The following is a 23199-nucleotide window of genomic DNA, read 5'->3' as shown; positions in this document are numbered from 1 at the left end:
CTTATTTAATAATAATATATATATAGCTATATATACATTTTTTTTTACTAATTTGTCATATCATTAAGAATATTATTGCAAAAATACCCTGAAATATCGTGATATTATTTTAGGGCCATATCGCCCACCCCTAGCAGAGACATTGTTCTTTTTTATTTGTCCAGTAACATCATCCCCATCACTCGCAGTCACCATCTTTTTTAGCTCAGCCTCCTTTTTCACCAGTGGAGATTGATCTCTGGTGGCATCTGTATTTTTGATGGTATTGTAAATCATACCGTCGGAATCACACAATACTTGATACTGCCAACTGCAATACTGTAAGCAAGAGGATATATTGTTATTTTCAAACCCAATTTTAAGAGAGCTGTTGTCATATAAAGAACGCATCACCATCTGCATACAACTTAACCCTATGGGCCCGAACGACGTATAGTGCGTCCAAATTCACACCTGGTCTTCTCTATTGATTTTCTCCGCGACCGTGCCTCATAGTGAGAAGCCACGCATATCACAACGGAATTGTAGCTTTCCAACAAGGCCAAGCACTTGTCAGTAGTCCAATGTTTTCACAGCGAAAAACAATGATAAATTTAGACTAAAATTATGTATAACAAAGCTTTCATACAGCTTTGCACACACATCACTCTTGGATGGATTACTCATGAATGCATGCACAGAAATGCCACGCATATCACATGAAAGTGCAGGACCAGAGCTTTCCAATGATACCACACACATCATTGTGCTGTCATCCCATCACGCTATAAATACAGATTCATTGTATACAAAATAAAAACCTGACGAATTTCTTTACAATCCATTATACAGATCTTGTTATCAGTCACTTCATATAGTGAGGAATATCGTATCTTACCACGTCTCAGGCTTGTGTGTGTTTCTCCCTGTCTCCCTGCCCCTGACAGGGCTGTAGTTACCCCCCCCCCAAGCCCAAAATGCCCCCCCCATATATAACTGAAACTGAAAAACAACAACAAACTTTGTTTACTGCAAACAAAGTGGCAAATATTATCTTGGAGGACATCATTGCACTTGGTTGACTATTTTCTATGATCTTAGATGTGTATATTGCATGTTTCTTTCAGATAAAACACATTTTTGACTTGTGAATGAGTCAATGGAATTTCTTGCAATAATGAAAAAATACTGGCAATCATGTCCGCCTGGCACAAACCACATGTTTTGGACAGCTGTGAAGTGACAGAATGTCCCACCATCATGGTTCTTATATTGCCAGATTCCAGAGAGTCTCCCCTCTTCAGATATGGCAGAATATGTCATTTTCCAACTTGCTATGGTGAGATACATGTAAAAATGTAAGAATTTAGTAACACAGATTTGTTTTTTTTTTCATTGATATAAAAATTCATATAAAATACAGGCACAGAGAAGGACATGGAATGATGGCAAATCTGGATAGCCCAGATTGTCCTGAAAAAAAAACAAAAACAAGATAAAGCATGTGTATGTAGCCTTTATAATGACTGTGATATGAGCTTAAAAGTAAAGGCAGTAAAAATACCCCAAAAGCGCCTAAAAAAAGTTTACTTTCTATTACAATCAGAATAGTGGGACCTATTTTTCACAGTCCCTGTAACACACAAGCAATATGTTATGTTGAAATATTGTGGTCATGAAACTGGAATTTCTAACTTAATACCTTGAAAAATATCAATCTTCAATACTGTGTTAGACACCAGAAAATTTACATTAAAGACGTAAAATTTCAGATTTTTATTAAAAGATATAACAAAACTATAACATGACAATGATGACCTCCTTTCTTGGGTAGTGGCAATGAACAGCAGAATGACTGTAATAAACTATCAATAAGAGACAGCGAGAAAGCGCAGCTGGTAATGGTGTATATTGATACTGCTGAAAATGAGAATTTAAACTGCTTTAAATATTCAGAATCAATATGTATCAATCAACTGATACTTTTGACAAACACTATGTTGGGGTGGAAGAGTCAAATGGCTGAAGATGCTGTCATCTAGCAGTCGAGGGTTTAAACACAACACAAAATGAACCACTGCTACAAATCTTTGCATGTAAACTGTTAAAAATCAATAATATTTTTGCGAATTGATATAGTATCATAAAACATAATACTGTGATACTCAAGTGTACGGATATTTTCTTGAACCTGCTGTAACACTGTGTCTGTCTGCAACACCTCCTGTGTAGATTTTACCTTTAATAGGAACTGGCACTAAATTTTTAAATTTGTTTGTATTTATGTAAATATATGCATATACAATACACATGATATATATGTATATACTAATATGATATATATCACTTTATATTTGTATTTATATCATTATTTATTTAAAATACAACAATTTATAACTGTACAGCTTTGGCTGTAACTGAAGATGACTCTTCTACCGGTATCAAATCCTGTCCATGTCTAGTTATAATGTTAAATAGTCCATTAACAGTAAATATGATTTAAGATTGGCCATTTATTGTAGCCTGACTTGAGGCTGCTGGTTTGAGTGGTTTCATCCATACATAACAAATAAGCAGGAACAAACAGCAACAGAAAAAGTAGTGTTTAAGTAATGGCACTGAATGCAATGCAATGTGGTTTTAATTCTGAGTTCCAACACTGCACCACTTTGTCGGTATGGTGAACAAAATCTGTGGTAAAAACAAGGCAGCCCTGAAAACATTGCACTTCATCTGTCAAAGGTTCCCCTGATGATTCATTGTGGCTGACATCAGTGACAGAAAAACCAGAGCGATGGAAATCTATTCAAATGTGGTGAGGCTCAATTTCCCCTTTCATGAGAGAACTGTGGATAATATGTTGGACCCAGACCAGTAGGGGGTAAAATAGCTCCATCAGTCTTTTCAAGTCAAAGTGAGGTGGAGGGAAACAAGTGAAACGCCGATGCATAACACTGACATTTTTTAATAGAATTAATTTATAACAAATGGAACTTGTGTCAGCAAAGAACTGATTTTCATACAGACTTCTTTCGCCACCAATGTAACCTAAGTAAGAAAATAAAAAGCACTCCTTTCATTCAGAAAAAGAAACAGTTTACGCTTACAACTAATCAGAGGTAATTGTATGATCTTTTTAACAAGCCATTTTTTTTAATTTTTTTTTTACAATTTCATTATTTAATTTTCAGTCTATGCATCCAGACGAGAGATAGATAGAGAGAGCAGAGAACACAACGTTTATTTCTGTTAATGACACTCCAAGCTTGAATGGCAAAGCCACAAGAACAGATGGTTGGGGGACAGATTTTTCTGAAGTCATCTGCTGGAGTAACCATGGCATCATCAGAATGGATGCTCTTTTTCGCCACAAACTTTTTTTTTTTTTGTCTTTTTCAAGAGTTGATACCTTTTTTGTGTTATTTACATACACACAAAGTGAACGTTTAAGGAGATTTTTTTTTTTTTTTTTTTATAGATGGGTTCAAGTAATATATTATTGGGTTTAGAATCAATAGGGCAGTGCATAGTACAAAGATAGAGAAAGTGCAAATCTTCCTACCAGGCCAGCTTCGGCCATTCTGCAATGTTTCACCCTGCATATGGAAAATCAATTTTTTAAAAACAAGGAAAAACTGAGATGAGAAAATAAACATCCGAGACTTGAACATAATGTAACGTTAGCCACCATGAGGTTAAATAATAGCACTTTTATATCTCAAAAATTATGACAAAAGTAATCAGTTAAGCAGTTGACAAAAGTAAAACACATAGCTGCTTGAGTTAACAAGGGAAAGAAAGCACCTGGAATGCACATCCACAAAGCCATCAAAGAGGGTATGGAGAAGTTAAAGATGCTGCTCAACACGAAGACTGAAACACAACCCAACTAAACCCCAGTCTCTAAGTGTAACGTCGTAAAAAAAGGAACACCATTTAGGATTGTCAGGATAACAGAACTGAAATTTCGTTGCAGATTGTGTTTCTCTATATCTGCTCTCTGTAGTGACACACATGAAGCCTGGGATTCAAACCTAAGGCATGAAGAAGAAACCCTGCGGCGATGACCTGCGCATTAGGCATTCTTTTTGACCAAATCTATTTTTCATTTGACAATTTTAAAATGCGACCATGGTGACAGTTGGTGAAAAGCTCATGACTGTAATGTTTGGGCCTTCATCCTGTTTAGTTCTGAGAGCAGTATTCTGCAATCTCATCCCTGTCTCTATGTCTGGAAATGTTAAATATATGTTTTGTAACTACTGTGTATTGTTGACTGTTTTCTGCCGAGGTCAGTGATATATAAACAGTTGTATTCTAATTCACTCAGCCACAATAAGGCCACTGAAAATGAAAAATATGAGTTTTGAAATGTTCTTATTTGCATATATAATCTCATCGAGTGACAAATGAATACTAAAGGTAAATAAACTATACAGTTACATTTATACTAAATGCCTAGGTTACTCAAAGGATACATTAATATGTTAAATGAAACATTATAAAAACAGGCATAAATATAAGGCACTCTAAATGCAAAATGAAAAAAGAAATGTCATTACCATTGAACGCTTTAAAGAACCACAAGAAAGTGACGTCTTTGTACCTTGCCCTATTGTGTGGAGCGGTGATTGCGGCTGTGTGACCCCTCTGCCTCTAATTACAGACTGTAGGAGAGCTTGGAAAAAAATGCACCAGTGATGCTGTGACTGGCACCTGACATTCCCACTCCCACACCTCAGTTGCGGGGGGAACAACAATGTCATGAGTGAATGACATATCCACATAAAACCCTATCTAAAAACACACATATTTATTGCACAAGAAAAGATGCACTGAATCAGAATACAATTTTGTCCTACTGATGTGCATTCCAGTGAAAAATCTCATTTCATTTCCCCCATAGCACACGACTCTCAATTTGGAAGCTTTCATAGATGATCCATATTTCATATACTTTTTACTCATAAATTATGTACTTTATCAATATATAGAGAATGTTATATTTATGCTTTAATATATATTTCACATATATTTGACAATCTGTACCATATATCTATATATTCATATATCTTATCCAATTCATCAGGTTCTCTCTTGTCATCCTTCTAACATGGAAGAACTAAGATAATCGGTAGCAGCAACTTCATACTTTGCTCATCCCTGTTGATTCCACAAAGCCCCAGTTTATCTTATGGGAGTAATTAAGGTACCATGTATGTGATCATGGACAGAAACAAAACCAAAGAGAAAAATCAAGACCCGAAAATAACTCTTGAACAAACTTACATTTTGGTGGTGTGAATTCTGTTCTGTGCACCAAGTGCAACAAAATGAGGGAAAAATAAAAACAAAATAATAATTAAAAAACAAAACAAAAAAAAAAAAAACAAGCAAAGAGATCCTCTGCAAAATAGCACATACGTCAGAACAGTTCTACAGCTTTAAAAAAAAATAACATTTACGTAAATACGTTTTATCACTTTTTTCCCCAAGCGATAAATTTGTGTAAAAAAAGGAAATTCACACAGTTCAAAAAAAGCACATCAGCTGTATAATAAAGTACTAAAAAACTAAATCAATAATTTTTATTTATTTCATAGATCATTTGAGCTTTACCCTCTCCCAAAATTTAGATGATGAACATTGCGACAGGAAAGGGGTACTTATTCATTATTACTTTAAGTCTGTCCTGCTGTTGTGGACCAAGCATTGTCTTCTTTTTCGATGGGTTGTCTGTGTGTACTTGATTGTGAAACAGATTTTTTTTTTCTTTACAATGTGCATCAAGTTTTTTCCCCCCCGCAATTCTGTGTGCCTCCAATGCCTCTCGTAATGGTTCATAATCACTGATGCATTTCTGACGATGTCATTATTGTTCATTTACTTTTTTGTTGTGTTGGTTTCATTCAGTTTTATGAGCCCCAAAATGAATCCTTGAAGCAAAAGAAAAGGTAATTCCGTACGATGCTTCAACAGTCAGGATTCCCTCGCTTTGTTTCAAGGCGAGGTTTTATCGGGGTTGGGAAATACTTGGTCCTCCGGGAATCATCTTTTTCATTTTTTGACAAGTCATGTCACACATCCAACACTTAATGAGTTGTTAGCAAGGAGTTAAGGAGTACTTTCTCAAGCAGGAATTTATGGCTCAGAAGAGAGGCTCACTGGGTTTTCTTTCCAAAGGGCCCTCTGCTTTTTTCTTCCAATACTGGGTCTTTTACGTTGCATAGTGATCAAAGCTTCCCAGGTACTCCAAGCCAGCTCTGTAGCAGAACTGGTATTGATCCTGGAAACAAAGAAGGAAGGACTTAAGTTCACACACCCTCTCTCTAAGGGATCTTAGGATAGCAAATCCTCTGTACCATTTTTGGTACATTTTGCTTTCATCAGGACTATTGTTATAACTGGATACTAGATTTACATTACATTTGTTAGCTTCCTTTTCCATTGAACCAAAACATTTTTTTGTATTCCAAAGATGCCAAGTAAAATATTGATGAGATGAATTTACAGTGGAGAGCAGCGAAGACTACCACAGAATGGTTCAGATACTGAATTAATCATTGCTTGCTGTTTCCTTTGCAAATATAGTAGGAAAAAACACCTCACCTCTGTCTGCACCATAGCTGGTCTCTGTGTCCGTAACATTTTCACTGTCTGAAAGATGTCTACTACGCCCTCATATCTCATTCGTTCCAAGACAATGCTGAGGGTGATGAAAACTCCAGTTCTACCAACACCCGCGCTGTGTGAGAGAGGGCAGAGAGGTCAGCAGTGAGGCCAGAGAAACCAGACAAATACAGAGGAAGTCATATCAAACAATGAACCATTATGCTAATTGAGTATTTCTGCAAATATTTATCATTTGCAACATGAGAGATATTTGCGCTCAGTTTCATTTTGTACAAATTGGAAGGGATGGCTTGCTGGGTTACACTGACTGAACACTTACCTACAGTGGACAGAGATAGGCCCATCTTGGCCGAACTGCTCTTTTGTTTTATGTACTTGGCCAATGAAATCGATAAAGCCCTCTCCTGATTTTGGCACTCCTTGTTCAGGCCAGTCTGTGAACTGAAACTGCCTTACTGTTCGTGACTGTCCATCCTGGGAACAGAAGGTGGGAAGACAGAGAGAGAATGTACAGACCCGGCTCTTCAGATGCAACAACAGTCAGAAATATGGGCAAAAATGGCAAAGAATAACTGAAGTGAAGTGAAGTGAAGTGAAACTAGGAAGCCAATCTGCGGTGCTTCACACATAGCCAACCCAAGGTAGTTCATTCCATGACCATCTCCGTCATAATGATCCACAGCTTTGTGTGTTTTACAGTGGGAGACAGCATTTTAGAAAAAATCTAGCACAAACACCAAGTTTAAAGCATCAGAGAAAATGTTTTGTTATTAAAGATGCCTGTCATTTTACCTGAATGTATTAAACATGAACACTGAAGATGCTAATTCCTTTGATGTGCTACCCTCGACAGGGTGCTTGGAGAATTGACTTTGAGGGTGTGCATTACTTAAGTGATATTGTATCCCCTTGATAAGGAGAGCAATCCCATTGACGAGACAGTGTAACATGCACTACAAAGGAGGGAGCCTGCGCAATTTATCTGCGTAAGCCTTTGATGGAATTAAAAACTCTGGCAGCTCGCTGCTGCCGGCACCACATTTGTTTTTACACTTTGACATGTGTCATCATTCCCATAAATATATGCTTATGTTACACTTAAGGCCACAGTTTGGTATAAACAAATACTTGATACAATGCCAAAAATTTGAGCTAATGACTAGTGCAATGTTAAAGCTGGTGCTCATGAGCATTCACCATCCAGCATGTTCAATCATTAAGATCTTCATTCCTGGTAAATAAAATCATGTGATTAAGAAATTGCGTAATGGGATTGCAGAAATTATAACAGTCAGTTGTGTGTGTGTGTGTGTGTGTGTGTGTGTGTGTGTGTTTTTTCTAAATTCTTTACAACAGTGACCCACAGTTAAAGTACAGATGCATTCAGTGTCTTCAATGACCCATGGTTAGCTCGTCATCCAGACTCTGAAAACCAATTAACCTGACCAAACTCTAAACAGTAACGATGAATTTAGACCTATGGTTTGACCTTTAAACTTTGTTCTGTGTAACAGTGTCTGCTTACCCTGGCATCAGTCACTTTGAACTCTCTCAGTATATACTGGGGCATGTTATACTCGGCCATGGGGTCCACCACAAAGTACTGGTATCTGGCCGACCTCTCTGCTGGCCAGTACTGGTGGCATTTTTCCTGTAGGGAGCGAAAATAGAATACCACAGTAAGCCACAGCATTCTCCTCATACACTAGCTTCATTGTGTTCATTCCCAGAATTTTTTCAAATCATACTGTTGGAAAGCATTTGTTCTCACGGCTGTATCTATGTATGGTATTTCTTATAAGCGGTGTTGTAACATGCGCTTTTGTGTTCTGTGGCTGGAATATGGAGGTTAATGTGCCAAAAAAATGAGAAGAAAATCAGCATATGCATACCCTGCCCATTTCTCTAAGCTTGGTGAGCATAACGACAATAGTAGAGTTGTGCTCCCAGAGCATTCTCCAGAAGTCCTCTGTGGTCTCTGCCAGTGGTCCCTGTGTGGCAATATAGGCTTTCTGTTGCCTGTGGAAATGCATTAATCACAGGATGGAAAAGGTGTGAGTTAATCAGTAAAAAAATAATGCATTAAAGCTTTCACTGTGAATGGTCTGAAGATGCTTAAAGAGCCTAATTTGTGATGACTGGCTAATACCTGGCAATGGGTCTTGTCTTGTAGAACACCCATTCTTGAGAATTGGGACAAATCATGCCCTACCAAAAAAATACCCTTAAAAGATAACTTATCAACACACTAATTCTGTTTCTGGGATAAAAATATTATTTCTAAAGGATTTATGGATATTTTTTAACTTCCAAACTTCCCAGAAAACCCCCTTGTCCCAAACAAGAATTTACAACTTCAAACAATTCAAAAATGTGTCACAAGCCTTCAAAATATAAAACTAACAGTACGTACTGATAATATTGGTGTAAAAATGTACTGCAACAATCATCTTTCTTTTACAATGTATTTTTTGTGAAAATGTTGTCCCTTTAAAGATGTTTCCCAGATTTTCGTCAGCTCCATCAGATTTCTACAAAAACATAATTTGACCAGGCATAAAAGGGTATAGCTATATCCTAAGGACTCCTTTCTTACTTCTTGGTTTCTGGGAAGGCATGAATGCTGTTCAAGTGCTTGTGAGCTTTGTATTTTTTGATTAATTAATTTCAAAACATTGCTATTAGGTGTGTCTCAACCATATCAGCTCAACTCCGTAGCCCTTCTAATTCAAAACTAAATAAGAATCATGGTTAAGAAAATAAGTAATTTGATTAGCATTGAGAACTTTTAGCTCCTTTGAAAAATAAAATGGCTACTCACTACAGCCTTTGTGAAATTAATAAATCTATAACTTTGTCAACTCTGTAAGATCAGATCTCAGATCTTACCTCTAACATCCGTCATGTATGCTATTCAAGAAAACTGAAATCGCTGGGAGGTTGAACCATTACAAGGTTTAATACTCAATACTTTGATCCTCTAAAATGTATTCCCATAGCCCAATTGAGGAGTAAAATAAAAAGGTTTTGTCCCACTTCTCAAGAATAAGTGATAAATTTGCTGGCTCTTAGATTTCAAAAATGTAGTTGCTTCTATGAAATGCTGAGCCATTTTCGTGTCCAGTGAATTTATGTACTGGTCATCTGATTGGCAATAGATGTCAGAGCACATTGGCACTTACCTGTACCCATCAATGAAACTGGCATTGATGTAGTCAGAGCCCTCAACTCCTCGAATGGGCTGAAGACACACTCGTGTGGACTCGTATGGCATTATGTTAACAAGGCGATTCTTGAACTTGTTGCAGGGGAGATTGGCACTGATGAATCGTGATGTATGGGCTTTAGTGTTAGCTAAACGCTGCATCGAGACAGAGAAAAAGAAATATCTTTGAGCCCTGACATTCTGGTGTTTCTTAATTTCCCTAGTGACTGACTGTGTTTGACATTAAAGGTGGATTGTACATAATAAAGATCTGAGTGCTATGAACAATTGCACACCTTTGGATTCTTGCCAACTCTCGTGAGAGACGGGAAGAATACAAAATAATCTGGTGCACATAGTGGGTGATGAAATCTACACGATAATGGCTGAGAGAGTACCGTGGTTATATACTATTTTGCGTAACCATGAAGTGCGGAAACAACATCAGAGTGATTACTATCATGGCTTGCCTTTGCAGGGAAAAAAATAGCATGTTATGATGAAAAGACAGGGGGAATGGATACCCGGGCGAGCCTGGAGTGGACAGAAGTGCAGTGTAATCTAACCTGTTTATCATCTCTTAGTGAAATCAACATCCATCACAGAGCAAGGAAGTAGATGCGTGACAAGCAAGGCAATGCCATGCGTACAGCATCGCCACAGACTGCAAAGGGCTGGATAAGGATGGTTGAGCCTCTCATTGTAAATGCAGAGAACATTGCATATAGTCCCTCACGCAGCTGTTCTGTGGTGGGAAAACCTGAGTTTGGCGTTTTCATGTAAACCAAGACCCCTGTTAACCAAGGAAGGGGAGCTATGGGAAGGGGAAACCAGAGAAGGAGAATTTATCCAATGCTGGGTTGCACAAGGGAGTCGACTAACTGGAATAAAGAGGAAACCACAGGCCCCATACTGTCTAGCGGGCCTAATGGGAACTGGAAAAGAGTTGGAGAGTTGTACCAAGAGTGGCCAATCAATGACACAGGGGCTTGCATGTGACTAGGAATAAGGGCGCCAATGGGATGCCTGTAAATTCTTGCCACATATGGCAAGTTGTTGGTGTAAAACTTGAGGTCAGGTGAGATGTGCTGTAGGAATCTAAAGCTAAGACACTACTCATTTATAATAATCTCTGACCCCAAAAATGACCCCAATGCTTTTGGCTCAGTAAACTCTTTGTACCTTGAACTCAAGTTCCATGCCGGTGACATTCTCTCCACCTTCTATTTGTGTCAGTTTCTGGATGTAGGCGTATAGGTTTCTGGCGGGCACTTCGGTGGTGCCGCAGTTGACGGCCTCTTGCAGCGCGTCATGTATGAAGACATACTGGTCCTCTGTCTGCACCATGTAGTTGCGCTGGGCACGCATTAGTGTTACGTGCCCATAGATGTCCACAGTCTTCTCGTGCTTGATACGCTCCATCATGGCATCAATCACGATGAAGCAACCTGTGCGTCCCACCCCAGCACTGTAGAAGACAATGAAGAAAGAATGTTAATGGATAGTAGTCTCAGTTGGAGCTATATAAGAAAAGTAAGGTTGAATACATACATTATGGAAAAATTATGTGAATGTCTCTAATGTGACATGTTTGAGGTTCTAGATCATAACTTCTACAAATTAGGGGCAGTCTTTTCTCAACATTTACAAGTGTTTGAAGAACTCCCTTTCTCCCAGCGATGAGGCCAAAAGGTAAACTCTCCGCGCCAAGTTTGCCACTGTAGGATGGACCATTTGGCTTGGAGTGTAATTAAATCTGAAGTGGCACTGTGTGGAGAAGAGGGCTTGGCAGTCACAGCCTTCAGCGGGCTCACTGCTGGCTTTGCAATCTAGTCTCTCCCCTCTGGACCCCACCTGTGCTCTCCAATCCATCAGGACTAATCACTTATGCAACGGCAACATTTAACCTTTATCTCATGGTTCCGAAAAGTGCCACTACAACAAATGCACAGAGAAATGTGGATACGCAGACGCAATTTTGAGGGTATGATTTTTTGAGGGCTTCGCTAATGTGCCGGGCAACTTCTGAGAAGTGCAGCTGACTTCAATTAATGCCATTAGATTAGCACAGTGCACCCAAATAATGTAAGAGCTTTACAAGAGGCACTGAAAGGCAGGTCTCTTCATTAAGATTCACATCGTTACATTAGTGTGTAAAAATGCATGAGTGAAAAAAGCACTCTGACAGAGCGGAAATGTTTTACGGTTTGTCTTTGACCTCTTCTCACAGACCAGCTTGAGACATACTGTACAAATGTGGCCCCCTTCTGCAGACTGCTGACAAATTTAAAACACTCACCCCTGCACATTACATGTTTTAATAGCGCATGCCTCAGCACAGAGGATGTTTTCTGATGACAATTTATTTACCATGGGGCGACATGGTGGTGTTAAATCTTGTTCGTTAACTCTCCTCCCACCTCCTGCAAAGCACGGCATTGACAAGACAGCACCTTGCACTTGGCACTCCAAAGTAAATAGGTTATTCAATCCATTAAGCTGACATGCCTACGAGGTGTGAGCCATGCTCTCGTGCCTCCTCCTTCTGATGGAGCATTTGTTTTTCATTTGCTCTGAGGAGCGGGGAAAGGTTTGAGAAGGAAAACTCAAGAGGGAGTAAAGTTAGTCCCCGGGGGACAAGTCTGGTTAATGTGCCATGCTGCACTGGAACTGTGCTGCGAATGGAATAAAGACACGTATGGGAGTCATTGGCTTTAACAAATGATCTGATGATCACTTTCAAAATGGCTGACATTGGCTGAATGAACTTTTTCCCCCCTTTTTTATTTTTTTCATTTATTTATTTATTTTTTTTTTTTTTAAATAAAACTCTTCACAGCTCTAGGGCGATTACAAAATGTGCATGCAAGTCAAAGAAAGAATCAGGCTGCAAAGAAATGCAAAAGTGTCTCAGGGATATTTGAAGAATGAATCACTTCCAGGTCTGAGAACACCTCAGTCCTTGGGCGAGGGATGCAGAAACTAGACGAGATTTCTCCCTTTACCCCAGCTGTTTCCAATCTGAAAACATTTTGCAGTGCAGACCTGAATGTGGGAGAGTGATGACCTGTGAGAGAGTAAGTGACAAGAGTGACAGCACTGAGCTGGAGAGACGGAGACAGGGGAAGATGAGGAATGGGGGAGGGAGGTGCGGAGACAGAAGGTGGAGTTGTGTTATGCAGGGAGAGATGCTGCCAGTTATCTTAAAGTTGTGTAGTTAGTTTTCTAAAAGACTGCGCAGCAGGAATATATATTAAGCACATTTTTTTCCTAAATGTAAGACCAGGAAATGCTTGGAACATATGCAATATTCCTTTATCGACAAGTGTGTGTGTGGTGGGGTGAGGTGGTGCAGAAAGCCGTCGGTACATTTGGCAGTTGAAGGGGAGCTGGCGGACTGACTGCACTAATGACCTGACACTGCCTTTTCAGCCAGTCAAGACCAGCTGCTTTGGACGTCGACACACATTAAGTGTCAGACTAATATGCTTTCCAGGAGTTTAGGGAATAGGGGATGGGAGAGAGTGCGCAGTTTAAAATACAGCTGCAATGAGTCCCGAGAAGATAAAGCATGAGCAGCAGTGAAAGCAATTACATATGTATTGTTACCAAATCTCTTGCCGTCAGCTAACCTGTCACCATTTCCCCACACTGCCTATTGAACACGCACACATGAACTCAGACTCACCAGGATCACCTCATTGCAGTTAATGGAGTCAATAATAATTTCAGTCCTTGAATATTTTTCAAAATGTGGAAAGTAAATCAAAAAGGTCATTCAGTTTCAACTTGGGGATATGGAATTTTGTTCTGTCAGACAGGCTTTGCCCACTAACTGATTCTTGTCCGTTGTGACAGGCCAGCATCAGTAGGACTGTTTCCCTTGCATGAAACAATGCCATGATGACAGCAAGGTGGAGTTTTGCAATAGTACTCTTGAGTGGTCCCTTTCCTTCCCTGTATTAGAATCACTAAAAACAGGTAAATACACAGCTTCTGTTATAGCTAGCGCTTCAGTTGTTTGCATGTGCCATTTGTAACTGTCCAGTTTAGCTAGGTAGACTACATTCTGCATTATGTGCTGGCTGCCACAGTAATACAGAGAAAGGAAAGAAGACAGGATGAAAATGCAGCCAGGTTGTCAGTTCAATGTTCAGTTTAAATTTGAGTGTTGTTCTATCAAAAGTTTCCATTCTGAGTCACTGGTTGAGGCCAGTGCTCTCCATGACATTCAATCATGACCTTTTGACCTCCTCCGTCACCTCACAACGCATGGGTAGCCCTTCAGCTAGAACAGCAAAACGGTCCCTGACCTGTGGGTTAGTGAAAACAGCAGGAACTCTGAAAGCAGGATATATGCTGTAATGTCCCTGGGAGGCAGATTTCACAAGACATACTGTGTTTTCACCTTATGTTGGAGAAAAGCAGTGGAAACACTTCAGTGCACTTTGCTCATTATTGTTAGAAATGCCTGTGGCAGAGCCATGTATGAAACCTGTAAATACTGTAGAATGTTAAGGGGACCTTTTGTGTTTTTCATTATTTATTTGTATAAATAATGTTACAATGTCAGAACATGGCCAAAGTATCAAATGATGAGGTAAACGTAAATGAAAGTAACCCCTGTGATTTCTCTGTTTCCAGTATTTCTGTAAGGCATGCTACTGCATGTGTTTACATTATGTAGCCTACACTGCTACATGTAGCTACATGCTAACGTCGGGGAAACATAATCTTGGTTGCTGATGTTGTCGATTTCTTCCCCATTTTGGATCACATTACTGCTGGAAATGTTGATTGTCAGGATTTTGGTTTAGATGCCTTTATTAGTGATTTTTCACAATAGACAGTTAGCCACCCTCTGTGGCTGCATCCGATTCGGAAGTTCTCAGTTAATTAAATGGCCATTATCTGGTTTTTAGCCCCGTAGATATCGATTAGAGGGTGCCTGCAATATTACTATTAGGTTCAAAGGCCATTATCAGCTAATTGAATGTCCATTTCATATTGAAAGTTGTGAAACGGTTGGGTTTTTTTTGCCATTTTTAGCAGGGAAAACTACATGGTTAGGTTTAGGAAGATAAACCATGGTAAGTCTGCTAAAACATCCATCTCTGGTTGAAACAAGTCAATGCTGATTTTTGGTTTCAGGTGGGACACAAACCCCACTCTCCTGGGTGAAAGTCCTGTGTTTCTTAAACCCATCTATCACCCCTCCCGCCCGCGCGTTTTACATAGACTGCATGCTCTTTATACTAAGTCACCTGACTTCCTCCTTCGCTTTCGTCATAATTATTATGGCCACAAGATGTCACCACCTATTAGTAAACGTAAATGACCATTTAATGGTCTGATAATGGCCTCCTGAACTTAATAGCAGGTGTGGCAGGCCCCCTCTAACAAATATCCTTGACGCTTATAACCACAAATGACGCAGTCATTTTATTGCCTGATGACAGTCGAAGTGGCTGATTACAGTCATTCTCCCACTTGCAATGACGGTGCAGAGATGCCAAGAGTGCAGATACAGAAGAAACATTAAATCATGTAAACATGTTCCAGTAGAAACCTAAAATACAAGCATGAACCTGAAAATGAGCATAATTGCTCCCCTAAAGACGTAGTGTGTAAAAATGTGTGTAAAAATCTTGTCGAGTCTTGTGGTGTCTATGTGGAGGAATACAGATACTGTAAAATGACTGCGTGGTTATATCTCAGGATCAGTGTGTCCTTAAGTAGTCAGGAGATAATGACAATTATGATAAATGGGCATTTTGCTAATTAGTAATTTACAGAGAATGGAAGCAGCGTGCGGTTTCTTTTAAACAGTTCTAACTTCATACGCCACCAGTGAGAAAAACAAATCCAGAGCCCCTGATTGTTTATTTTTTATGTCTTTATGGTCTTTGCATCAGGGCCCCTCAGCATGTACGTACATAGTAAACTGCAATTTTTGGTGCACCAACTAATTAATCAACTGCTTAAGAGACAGTACGATGTTGTTAATTATAGGGAACAAAGTCTTTTTTTTTTCTTTCAACTGTTGTTTAGTGCTTTTTGCATGTGCATAAACAGTTTTGGCTTATACACTGCAAAATATCTTTATCTGCATTATATCTCTGTTTAACAACAAAACACTCCTAATTTGCAAGCATGTAGATAGAAGAGATGGCTCTGTTTAAAATTGTGGTCAAACATGAAGTGAAGAAATGCCTCTGAAAGGATTTGGAGCTTGGAAAGGACTGCATCTGATAGAGAGCCAGAGGAATTAAAAACTCCCATCTGCAGAGTGACATTAATTCCTGCATTCTGCTTCATTGTAAAAAGTCAGGATTTTCAATTTGAAGCGATTCGGCAACTAGCTCTAATTAACTTCAGCATGTGGTAATTCTAATTCTTCAGTAATCCCCCTTGCCTTTTTGTCACTTTCTGACACAAGTTTGTATCTATTACACTCACTATGGCTGTTTCTTCATTTTTACTGTCTCTTTTCCCCCTTCAGTCACTTGCTTTCTCTGTGCAGAGCCTCTGATGACTTCCTGAGTTGAGAGGAGCCAGAAGTCTGTGTTATATTCCTGTGCCTCTCTGTTGGGAGTCTGGCCGCTTATGTAGCTGAGGGAAGTGAAGTTGGCGTGAAAGTGAAAGTTATTTGTTTCAGATGCAATAACCCAGGGGATAAGCCGAGGACTTGTGGGCTGCTGATGTGCGACATGTTAGTGGTGTAGCAAGGAACGCGACAGGTCTGCGTGTGCTCGTGTGTCAGTGAGTGGGAGGAGATGTTTGAGTTTGCTGAGGGCAATGACACTAGTACTCTTTGTGCTGTTGAAAACACCTTCAGATTTAAAGTGCCTCCTGTGAAAGCTAGTAGGCTGATTTGTTTGGGCTTACGGTGGGCCGCAGTTTACTCCCTGTCAAATATTCGACTTTTAGCAAACATTTTTCGTCTGATTCATGTCTGCTGTCTTTTAAAAATCTCTATCAGTACGCAGAATGATTCAGATATGAAGCTCTAAATAACCATGAATCTATTGTATGCTGTCATATGTATTCATATATTCATTACAGCAAATGGAGAGACCAAAATCGATTTCATGCTTCGGAATGTTTTTGTGAAACCATGTTGTTTCTTACCTGCAGTGTACCACCATGGGCCCTGCATCTGGAGGATTGCAAGCTTTCACCCGTCTCAGGAAGGCCAGGAACGGAGTGGGGTGCTCCGGTACCCCGTGGTCTGGCCAGGCCGTGAACTGAAACTGCCTCACCTCTCTCTTCTCACTGGAGCCATTCTGCATTTTGGAGGTGGAGGAAGGTTAGTGAGTAACACAGCTCACACCAAGTACTTGACAGATGCTGCGGGATCAAGGACAACAAAATCTAAGTGTTCCTTACTTTAAAAAGTGCAAACGTCCTGACACAGTATGTGGCCAGCTCTACTGTGTCTAGTAGTGTCACTTGGATGAGGCCGTATGTCTCTGTCCCTCTTGTAGGCCAATATTGGTCACATTTCACCTGCAGTGGAGAGAAACATCACATTAAACAAGGTCTGGGTAGGAGTATATGAACACTGTCTGCTCTGTAGCTATAACAGATTAGTCTTGACGCATTTCTGTAATTTTTAAATACCATCATCCATTTGGGGCATATTTACTGAGTACGAATGCTCATTTTCAACAGTGCCCTGCTTCACATTCACACGAGTCAAATAATGGTTAAATGAATGAACAAATTCCGCTCATTCCTGCTGACTAGGTTTGATTTCATAATCAATTAAATGGCCTGAGATATTTGTATAGAGCCGACGGAGCTATTAATTGTCCTGACATACTCTATAATTACAAAGGTAACCACAGTTTCCAATCATATCAGCGACTCAGCTTTATTGCCATTCGAGTGTACAGCTTTGTATCCCAGTTAACGGCCAATAAAAAACTGTTCCATTATAGCGTTACTGCTTAGCTGACAAAGGGAAGCACATACTGGTGTTGGGGAGGAAATAACTGGGTTCCAATTCACTTGTTTTTCTTCTTATTGTCCAATAGACCTGATGTGGTTTTAGCAGTATGTTGAACACAATCAAAATGTCATCATGCTCAACAAATGGTGGCCTGGTGGTCTATGGCTGTTAAGATATACGACAAGTGGACACCAGTTGTGCCACTGGAATAGTCAAATATCTTAAAATGTTTACTATCCGCCCATTTCCTAAGCAGCTGTTATAAGATTGACACCAGCAGCAATGAAGCTATTGTGACACCAGGAGAAATGAATTGATTCATAATAGCATTTACTTGCAAATACTCAAGCTTTAGATATGCAGAACATACATACAAAGACAGCTTGAGTGCTTCCCAGCGAATGATACGACTGATTAATATGAAAGACAGAAGCTGTTGGCAGCAACAAAAGCACATTATGCACTACAAATGTCAAACAACATAATAGTATGGAAGCGTCAGGGTGGGGGTTGTCTCGCAGGAATCCTTTACGGCAGAGCCAAGAAGCACTCTTATATCACAAAGCATCTGTAGAGTGAAACGGACACCTGACAGCATGGAGCGCATTTAATTGAGGAATTATGCATTTCACAGTGCCTGTAATGTTGAATATCAGCCAAAGGAGCGTATTTGCTTTGCAGATTGTACAGATACTGCTCTGTGGATTGAGTCAGTGCCCCTGTTAACACTACGCCAGGCTCTTAGAAAAGGCATACAAGTGTGAAGGTCAGTAGCTTATGGAGCCTGTGCGAGCTTTATGTGCTCAGTCAAACACTGTAAGATGTGCAAGACAGAGAGACAAAGTGCCTTTTGACCATGTCAATCGTACAGGAGGAGTGAGTGCATACAGCTCTGCGATGTGGCTTTTTAGGCTGAGCCTTTTAATCACTGATTGTAATCCAGTGCCTTCAGCAGTGCTGGGCTAATGAAGGGAGCCATGCCACTAATCAGTCAGGACTAAACAACAACAGAAAGTGTTGTTGTAAAGAAAGGATTGAGGATATCGGTGGATAACAGGATGGAACTTGGCTTTGCCTAGAGAATTAATACGACAGCATCTAGGGAGGGCCAGAGAACAACACACTGTACAAATTACACAGGAGAAAAAGGACTTCAAAATGACTGTCACTGAAAGAGGGTGATCTAAGTTGGAAGAATCTATTGTGCAAATTTTGATGTCAAAACCAGACCGGAAAAATGATGTAATTGGCTTTGAAATTGCATTTATTTTTGTTTTAGTCAATAACTTGCTTGACTTTGCTCTGACTGTTAAATCATTGGTTATATTTATGAGCATTCCAAAGCTTAAAATAAAACACACTTGCTCCTTTCATTTCATTTGAATATGACTTGGAGAGATGGAGAGCGCTGCAGTGAAATATGGCAGCATCTGTATTTGTGTCTCTTACCCTGGACCTCTCCTCCAGTTTTGTCATCATGACGATGATTGCACTCCTCTGCTCCCAGATCATCCTCCAGAATTCTCCAAACGTCTCTGGCAGAGATCCTTGGGTGGCAATGTAGGCATTCTGCTTCCTGTAGCCATCGATGTAATTGGCATTGATATAATCACTTCCAGGGATACCTGGAGGGGAAAAAAAAGAAGAGGTGTGAGCTATGATTGATTCATAAGAGTACAGGGGTATTTAGATGGTGGTTGTTGGAAACAATTCAACTTTGTTTGTAGAAAAGACAACAGATGTCACAAAGTAGTATTTGCTGCCTCCTAATGTGGTCCAAGTCTTGATTTTCCCTGCAGTTATTTGAGGTAACGTCAGATTCCCTGGCAGATGAAACCACATCAGGCTAGCCTCTGTTTCCTAAAATGAAGTCAGTTAAGCTAGTGTTTCTGTATTAAATTTAAAAATAGCATAAAACAGTGACATTTGGAATCAGTGTTCCAGTCCATGAGGATTTGTATTTGCTATCAACAACACTTTTAAATCCGCAGCTTTTGTGTCCCTCTTCCATATCTGCAACTGACTTGCAGATAAAGCCTGGTCTGTAAAAGTCTATCACCTCACATGGAGAAAAACAAACCAACAAAAAAACTAGCAAAACAATTTCCCCCCCTCCTCCCCTCCTCACTCCTCCTTTCCTTTTGCTTATATTAAATGAAAGGCACAGCAGCCTTTTCGAATCCAGGCGAAAGAGACAGAGCTGACAGCTAGTCAATGCTTCAGGACTGGCAGTTTAGGGGCTTCGTGCACACATGGTCGACCAAGATAAGTCTCATCTGCATGGACGCCACGTATCAGAGGATCCCCTCACTCCAACTGCTCCCCCTCCCCCTCTCTCCCCCAGACTCCCTTTTACTCCCAGGTAACTTATTCAACAGAAAAAGGAAAGAAAATGGAATATGAACACATTCAAAGACCAGCCCACATATTTTTTTTTTTCCAACTGTCCCCCGCCCTCTCTTTTGCTGTTGAAGTTGTCCACACAGCCAGACGGCTGTACATTTCCGTGATGGACAAGGGATAAATGCAATTAAGCCCAGTGCGTTTTCAAATTGAAAAGAAAAAGCAAGAAGAGACATTACTGTGGTTTAATGAGAATGCGGCAAGTTGTTTAATGCACATTTGCAAATGGATTTTGCCTTTGTGCTTTCTGTCACTCAGGATTTGTATAAATTCTACCATTTTCTCTGTCAATATGCTTATTGAGAAATAAACATTGCTCCAGTGTTGTTCAGCACTCAGTAGCCCTCATAGGAAAGCAAAGGAATCTCAAGGGAAACAGAGAGATTTTAGCCTACAACACTGTAATGGTGATAAAGATGATTCTGAGTCGTGGGAATATATACATGTTTAGACATTGTGGATTTGTGAGCAGATGACCACACACACACACAAATTCTGACACTCTTACCATACAGTAGATTAATGAAGATGTCACATTACAAGTTGATTACATTTTATTCACAAATGGCCTCTTTGTAGAATAACAGTAGGCTTGTGACAGCTCCCACACTAAATATAGATCAATGGAAAAAAGACTGAGCTCTTGCTTAACTTTAATGTTCTAAAAAGAACATCGAATTGATGGAAATTGGAGGTAACATGGGATTTACAACAAACTGATACATACTTACTGAAATTAGAAACTGTACAGTTTTGGCAAATGAAGGGTGGACAAAGTTTTTGGGGGATTAACTTTGAATTCCAGTTTAATCCTGCTAAGCGCATGTTTTGTACGGTCAGGCATCTTGGCAAGAGGTGCCTCGTCAGTCGTTGAAAGTACAGCGAATTCAGCGATGTCACGACAGTTAAAGTCCACAAATGTACTCAAGCATCTGAGCGCCTGTATTCTGAAGATTCTGCTGATCCATCCCCACATCAATAAATTCTTAAAGTAGCCGTCTTCAAATTCTGATGTCAAATCCCAAATCCCTTTTTATTCAAAGAACTCAATCAAAGTAAACAATAGACGCATTGCTTGCCAAAAGGCTTTAAGCTTTAGAAGGAAAAGAGGAAGTCCCTCATGTCCCCCTGGCTGAGAACTACTCGCTTGCTACAGCACAAAGGCTCCAATGTGGTTGTGCAGATGTGTTTATATGCCCGGCTAATGGAGTTCCATCAACACTCAAGCTGTGTGTTGTTTCTGAGAGACTGCAAAAAGGGCTCTTTGAGTCTTTATCTATCTGTTTTTGTCACAATAGCCATTTACGTCTTTGTTTATTTTCCTTCGCCCTCCATGGGAGCAGCTCAATGGAAATGGTTAATTAATAGCTGTGTGCGTATGTGCAATTGTGTTTAATCCAATAAACTGGTGAAGGAGCCAGCACTTAACTAGCCATTTCAAAATGGCCTTTCATTCCTTAGAAGCTGTGCTGTACAGTGCAGCACTTTTTAAATGTGCCAGAGACTTACTGGACTGGTTCAAGTTCGGTTTGTGATGGGCTCAAGTGAAATAATGCACTCACATCTTGAGTGAGTCCTGTCCATGTAATGTTACAAGCGATGCTTCGTTGATTGTGTCACTCTGGCTAATGTATTCTTAGCACTTCATTTGTCTTGTGTCTAGCTGTGAGTTTTGTTTGTCAGTTTCAACCCATAACAAATGGGCAAGTGTGTATTTTTGTGTTATTTGAATAGGCACATACCCACAATTAAACAATGTAATGTATATTTCAAATAATAATGTACTCTGCTGTCTAATTATCTTCCGATGTACTTACTGTTCTTGTTTCAAGGTATAAATTATGGTCAAGGAACATGCCATGGCTTCACAAAAAGCAAGTGGGAGGCATTATGAAAACATTACCTCACATCAAGTTAGAGAAACTTAAATCTCTCAGTAAAGGTGCTTGTTTAATCTGGTCTGAATTCCTTTCCTCAGTATTTTTAAGGAAAGTTGCCAGTTTTTAAAGCCACCTCTTTCTCTGCACCTGAGGCATGAAAGTGAATAAGTAGCCTGACGTGCTTGTGTAGGAATATAATTTAAAAGTGCAGCGTAGTTGCGCTCCTGAGGTCTCAAAGATACAGTTGTACTGGCTGTCTGTGGAATCGATACAGCAGTTAGGAGGGAAGATGTTGGTGGGCGGCATACCGTCAATAGCAGAGAGCAAGACTCTGGAGTGGTCGTAGGCAATCACGTTGGCATATCTGTTCTTTGGTTTGTTGACCTCCAGGTTGGAGTGCTCCCATGTGAACTGCTGGCCAGGGTCGATGGACTGTGAAGAAGAAAATTTGTCATTATAATGGAATATTATTAAATGTTCATATGAAATAGTGTATAACAGTGTCGTGCTAAGATTGTATTGCTAAGATTGCATTTAACTGTATGGCTATTGCCCATGAGGTGTTTGTAAAAGATCAATATCAGAAAGCTTACTGAAATATCACCACAGAGCAACTGAAAATGAAGATGCTGTGTTGTATTGCTTACATCTCTTTAAGAGTGTACTTGCAACTCAAGGCCACACCTAGCCTTGTATGTCTTCACAGGTTTACCAGTCCCTTGTTTTTCCAAGGCTAAGAGGAAAGCAGTTTATAAAAGTGAAAGCTGATGATTTCAGTTTTTTGCCTCTGATGTTTCCTTTTTGTCCCACAGTCTTTTTTTCTACACCGATGACACGTGTGGCTGAAAATATTCATTTGTATTAATGCTATGCATGGCATTGATTTCTTGTGTTGCTGTTAGACATGTGTGCACAACAGTGATGCAGAAAGGTTGTAAAATATTGATAAAGTGCTGCTTCATCTCTGGCCCTTTGGCATGAAAGAGTTTGTCTGGCATGAATACTGTTTCCCCTCAAGGTCAAATAATATTTAAGACTGGCCATTTTAAGCTCATGATTCCGTCCAAGTGCAGAGGACTAACACACACTGCATTAACAAGGGCAGGAAAAGCATGAACAAGCAAGAATTTCTAGCCATGCCGGTG

At 39.8% G+C, this 23199-nt stretch overlaps 1 protein-coding gene across 31 annotated transcripts in view; it reads right to left on the bottom strand.

Moving 5' to 3' along the window:
* Positions 1 to 3112: 3112 nt before the first annotated feature.
* Positions 3113 to 23199, bottom strand: part of LOC125884463 (receptor-type tyrosine-protein phosphatase delta-like) — a 427644-nt gene continuing 407557 nt past the window's right edge. For all 31 annotated transcript variants that reach the window (XM_049569458.1, XM_049569467.1, XM_049569463.1 and 28 more), the window contains 11 exons: positions 22363 to 22486; positions 19221 to 19396; positions 17207 to 17326; positions 16949 to 17103; positions 11000 to 11285; positions 9795 to 9973; positions 8505 to 8631; positions 8138 to 8263; positions 6932 to 7086; positions 6589 to 6724; positions 3113 to 6265 (listed from right to left, as the gene is read on the bottom strand). In XM_049569458.1, coding sequence (XP_049425415.1) covers positions 6197 to 6265; positions 6589 to 6724; positions 6932 to 7086; positions 8138 to 8263; positions 8505 to 8631; positions 9795 to 9973; positions 11000 to 11285; positions 16949 to 17103; positions 17207 to 17326; positions 19221 to 19396; positions 22363 to 22486 — 1653 coding nt within the window. In that variant the 3' untranslated portion in view covers positions 3113 to 6196. The remainder of the gene's footprint in view (positions 6266 to 6588; positions 6725 to 6931; positions 7087 to 8137; positions 8264 to 8504; positions 8632 to 9794; positions 9974 to 10999; positions 11286 to 16948; positions 17104 to 17206; positions 17327 to 19220; positions 19397 to 22362; positions 22487 to 23199) is intronic.

This window comes from Epinephelus fuscoguttatus, linkage group LG23 (genome assembly GCF_011397635.1).
Source record: "Epinephelus fuscoguttatus linkage group LG23, E.fuscoguttatus.final_Chr_v1".
Taxonomy (NCBI): Eukaryota; Metazoa; Chordata; class Actinopteri; order Perciformes; family Serranidae; genus Epinephelus; species Epinephelus fuscoguttatus.
The sequence above is the reverse complement of the archived record's forward strand: the minus strand, read 5'-3'. Positions and strand labels throughout refer to the sequence as shown.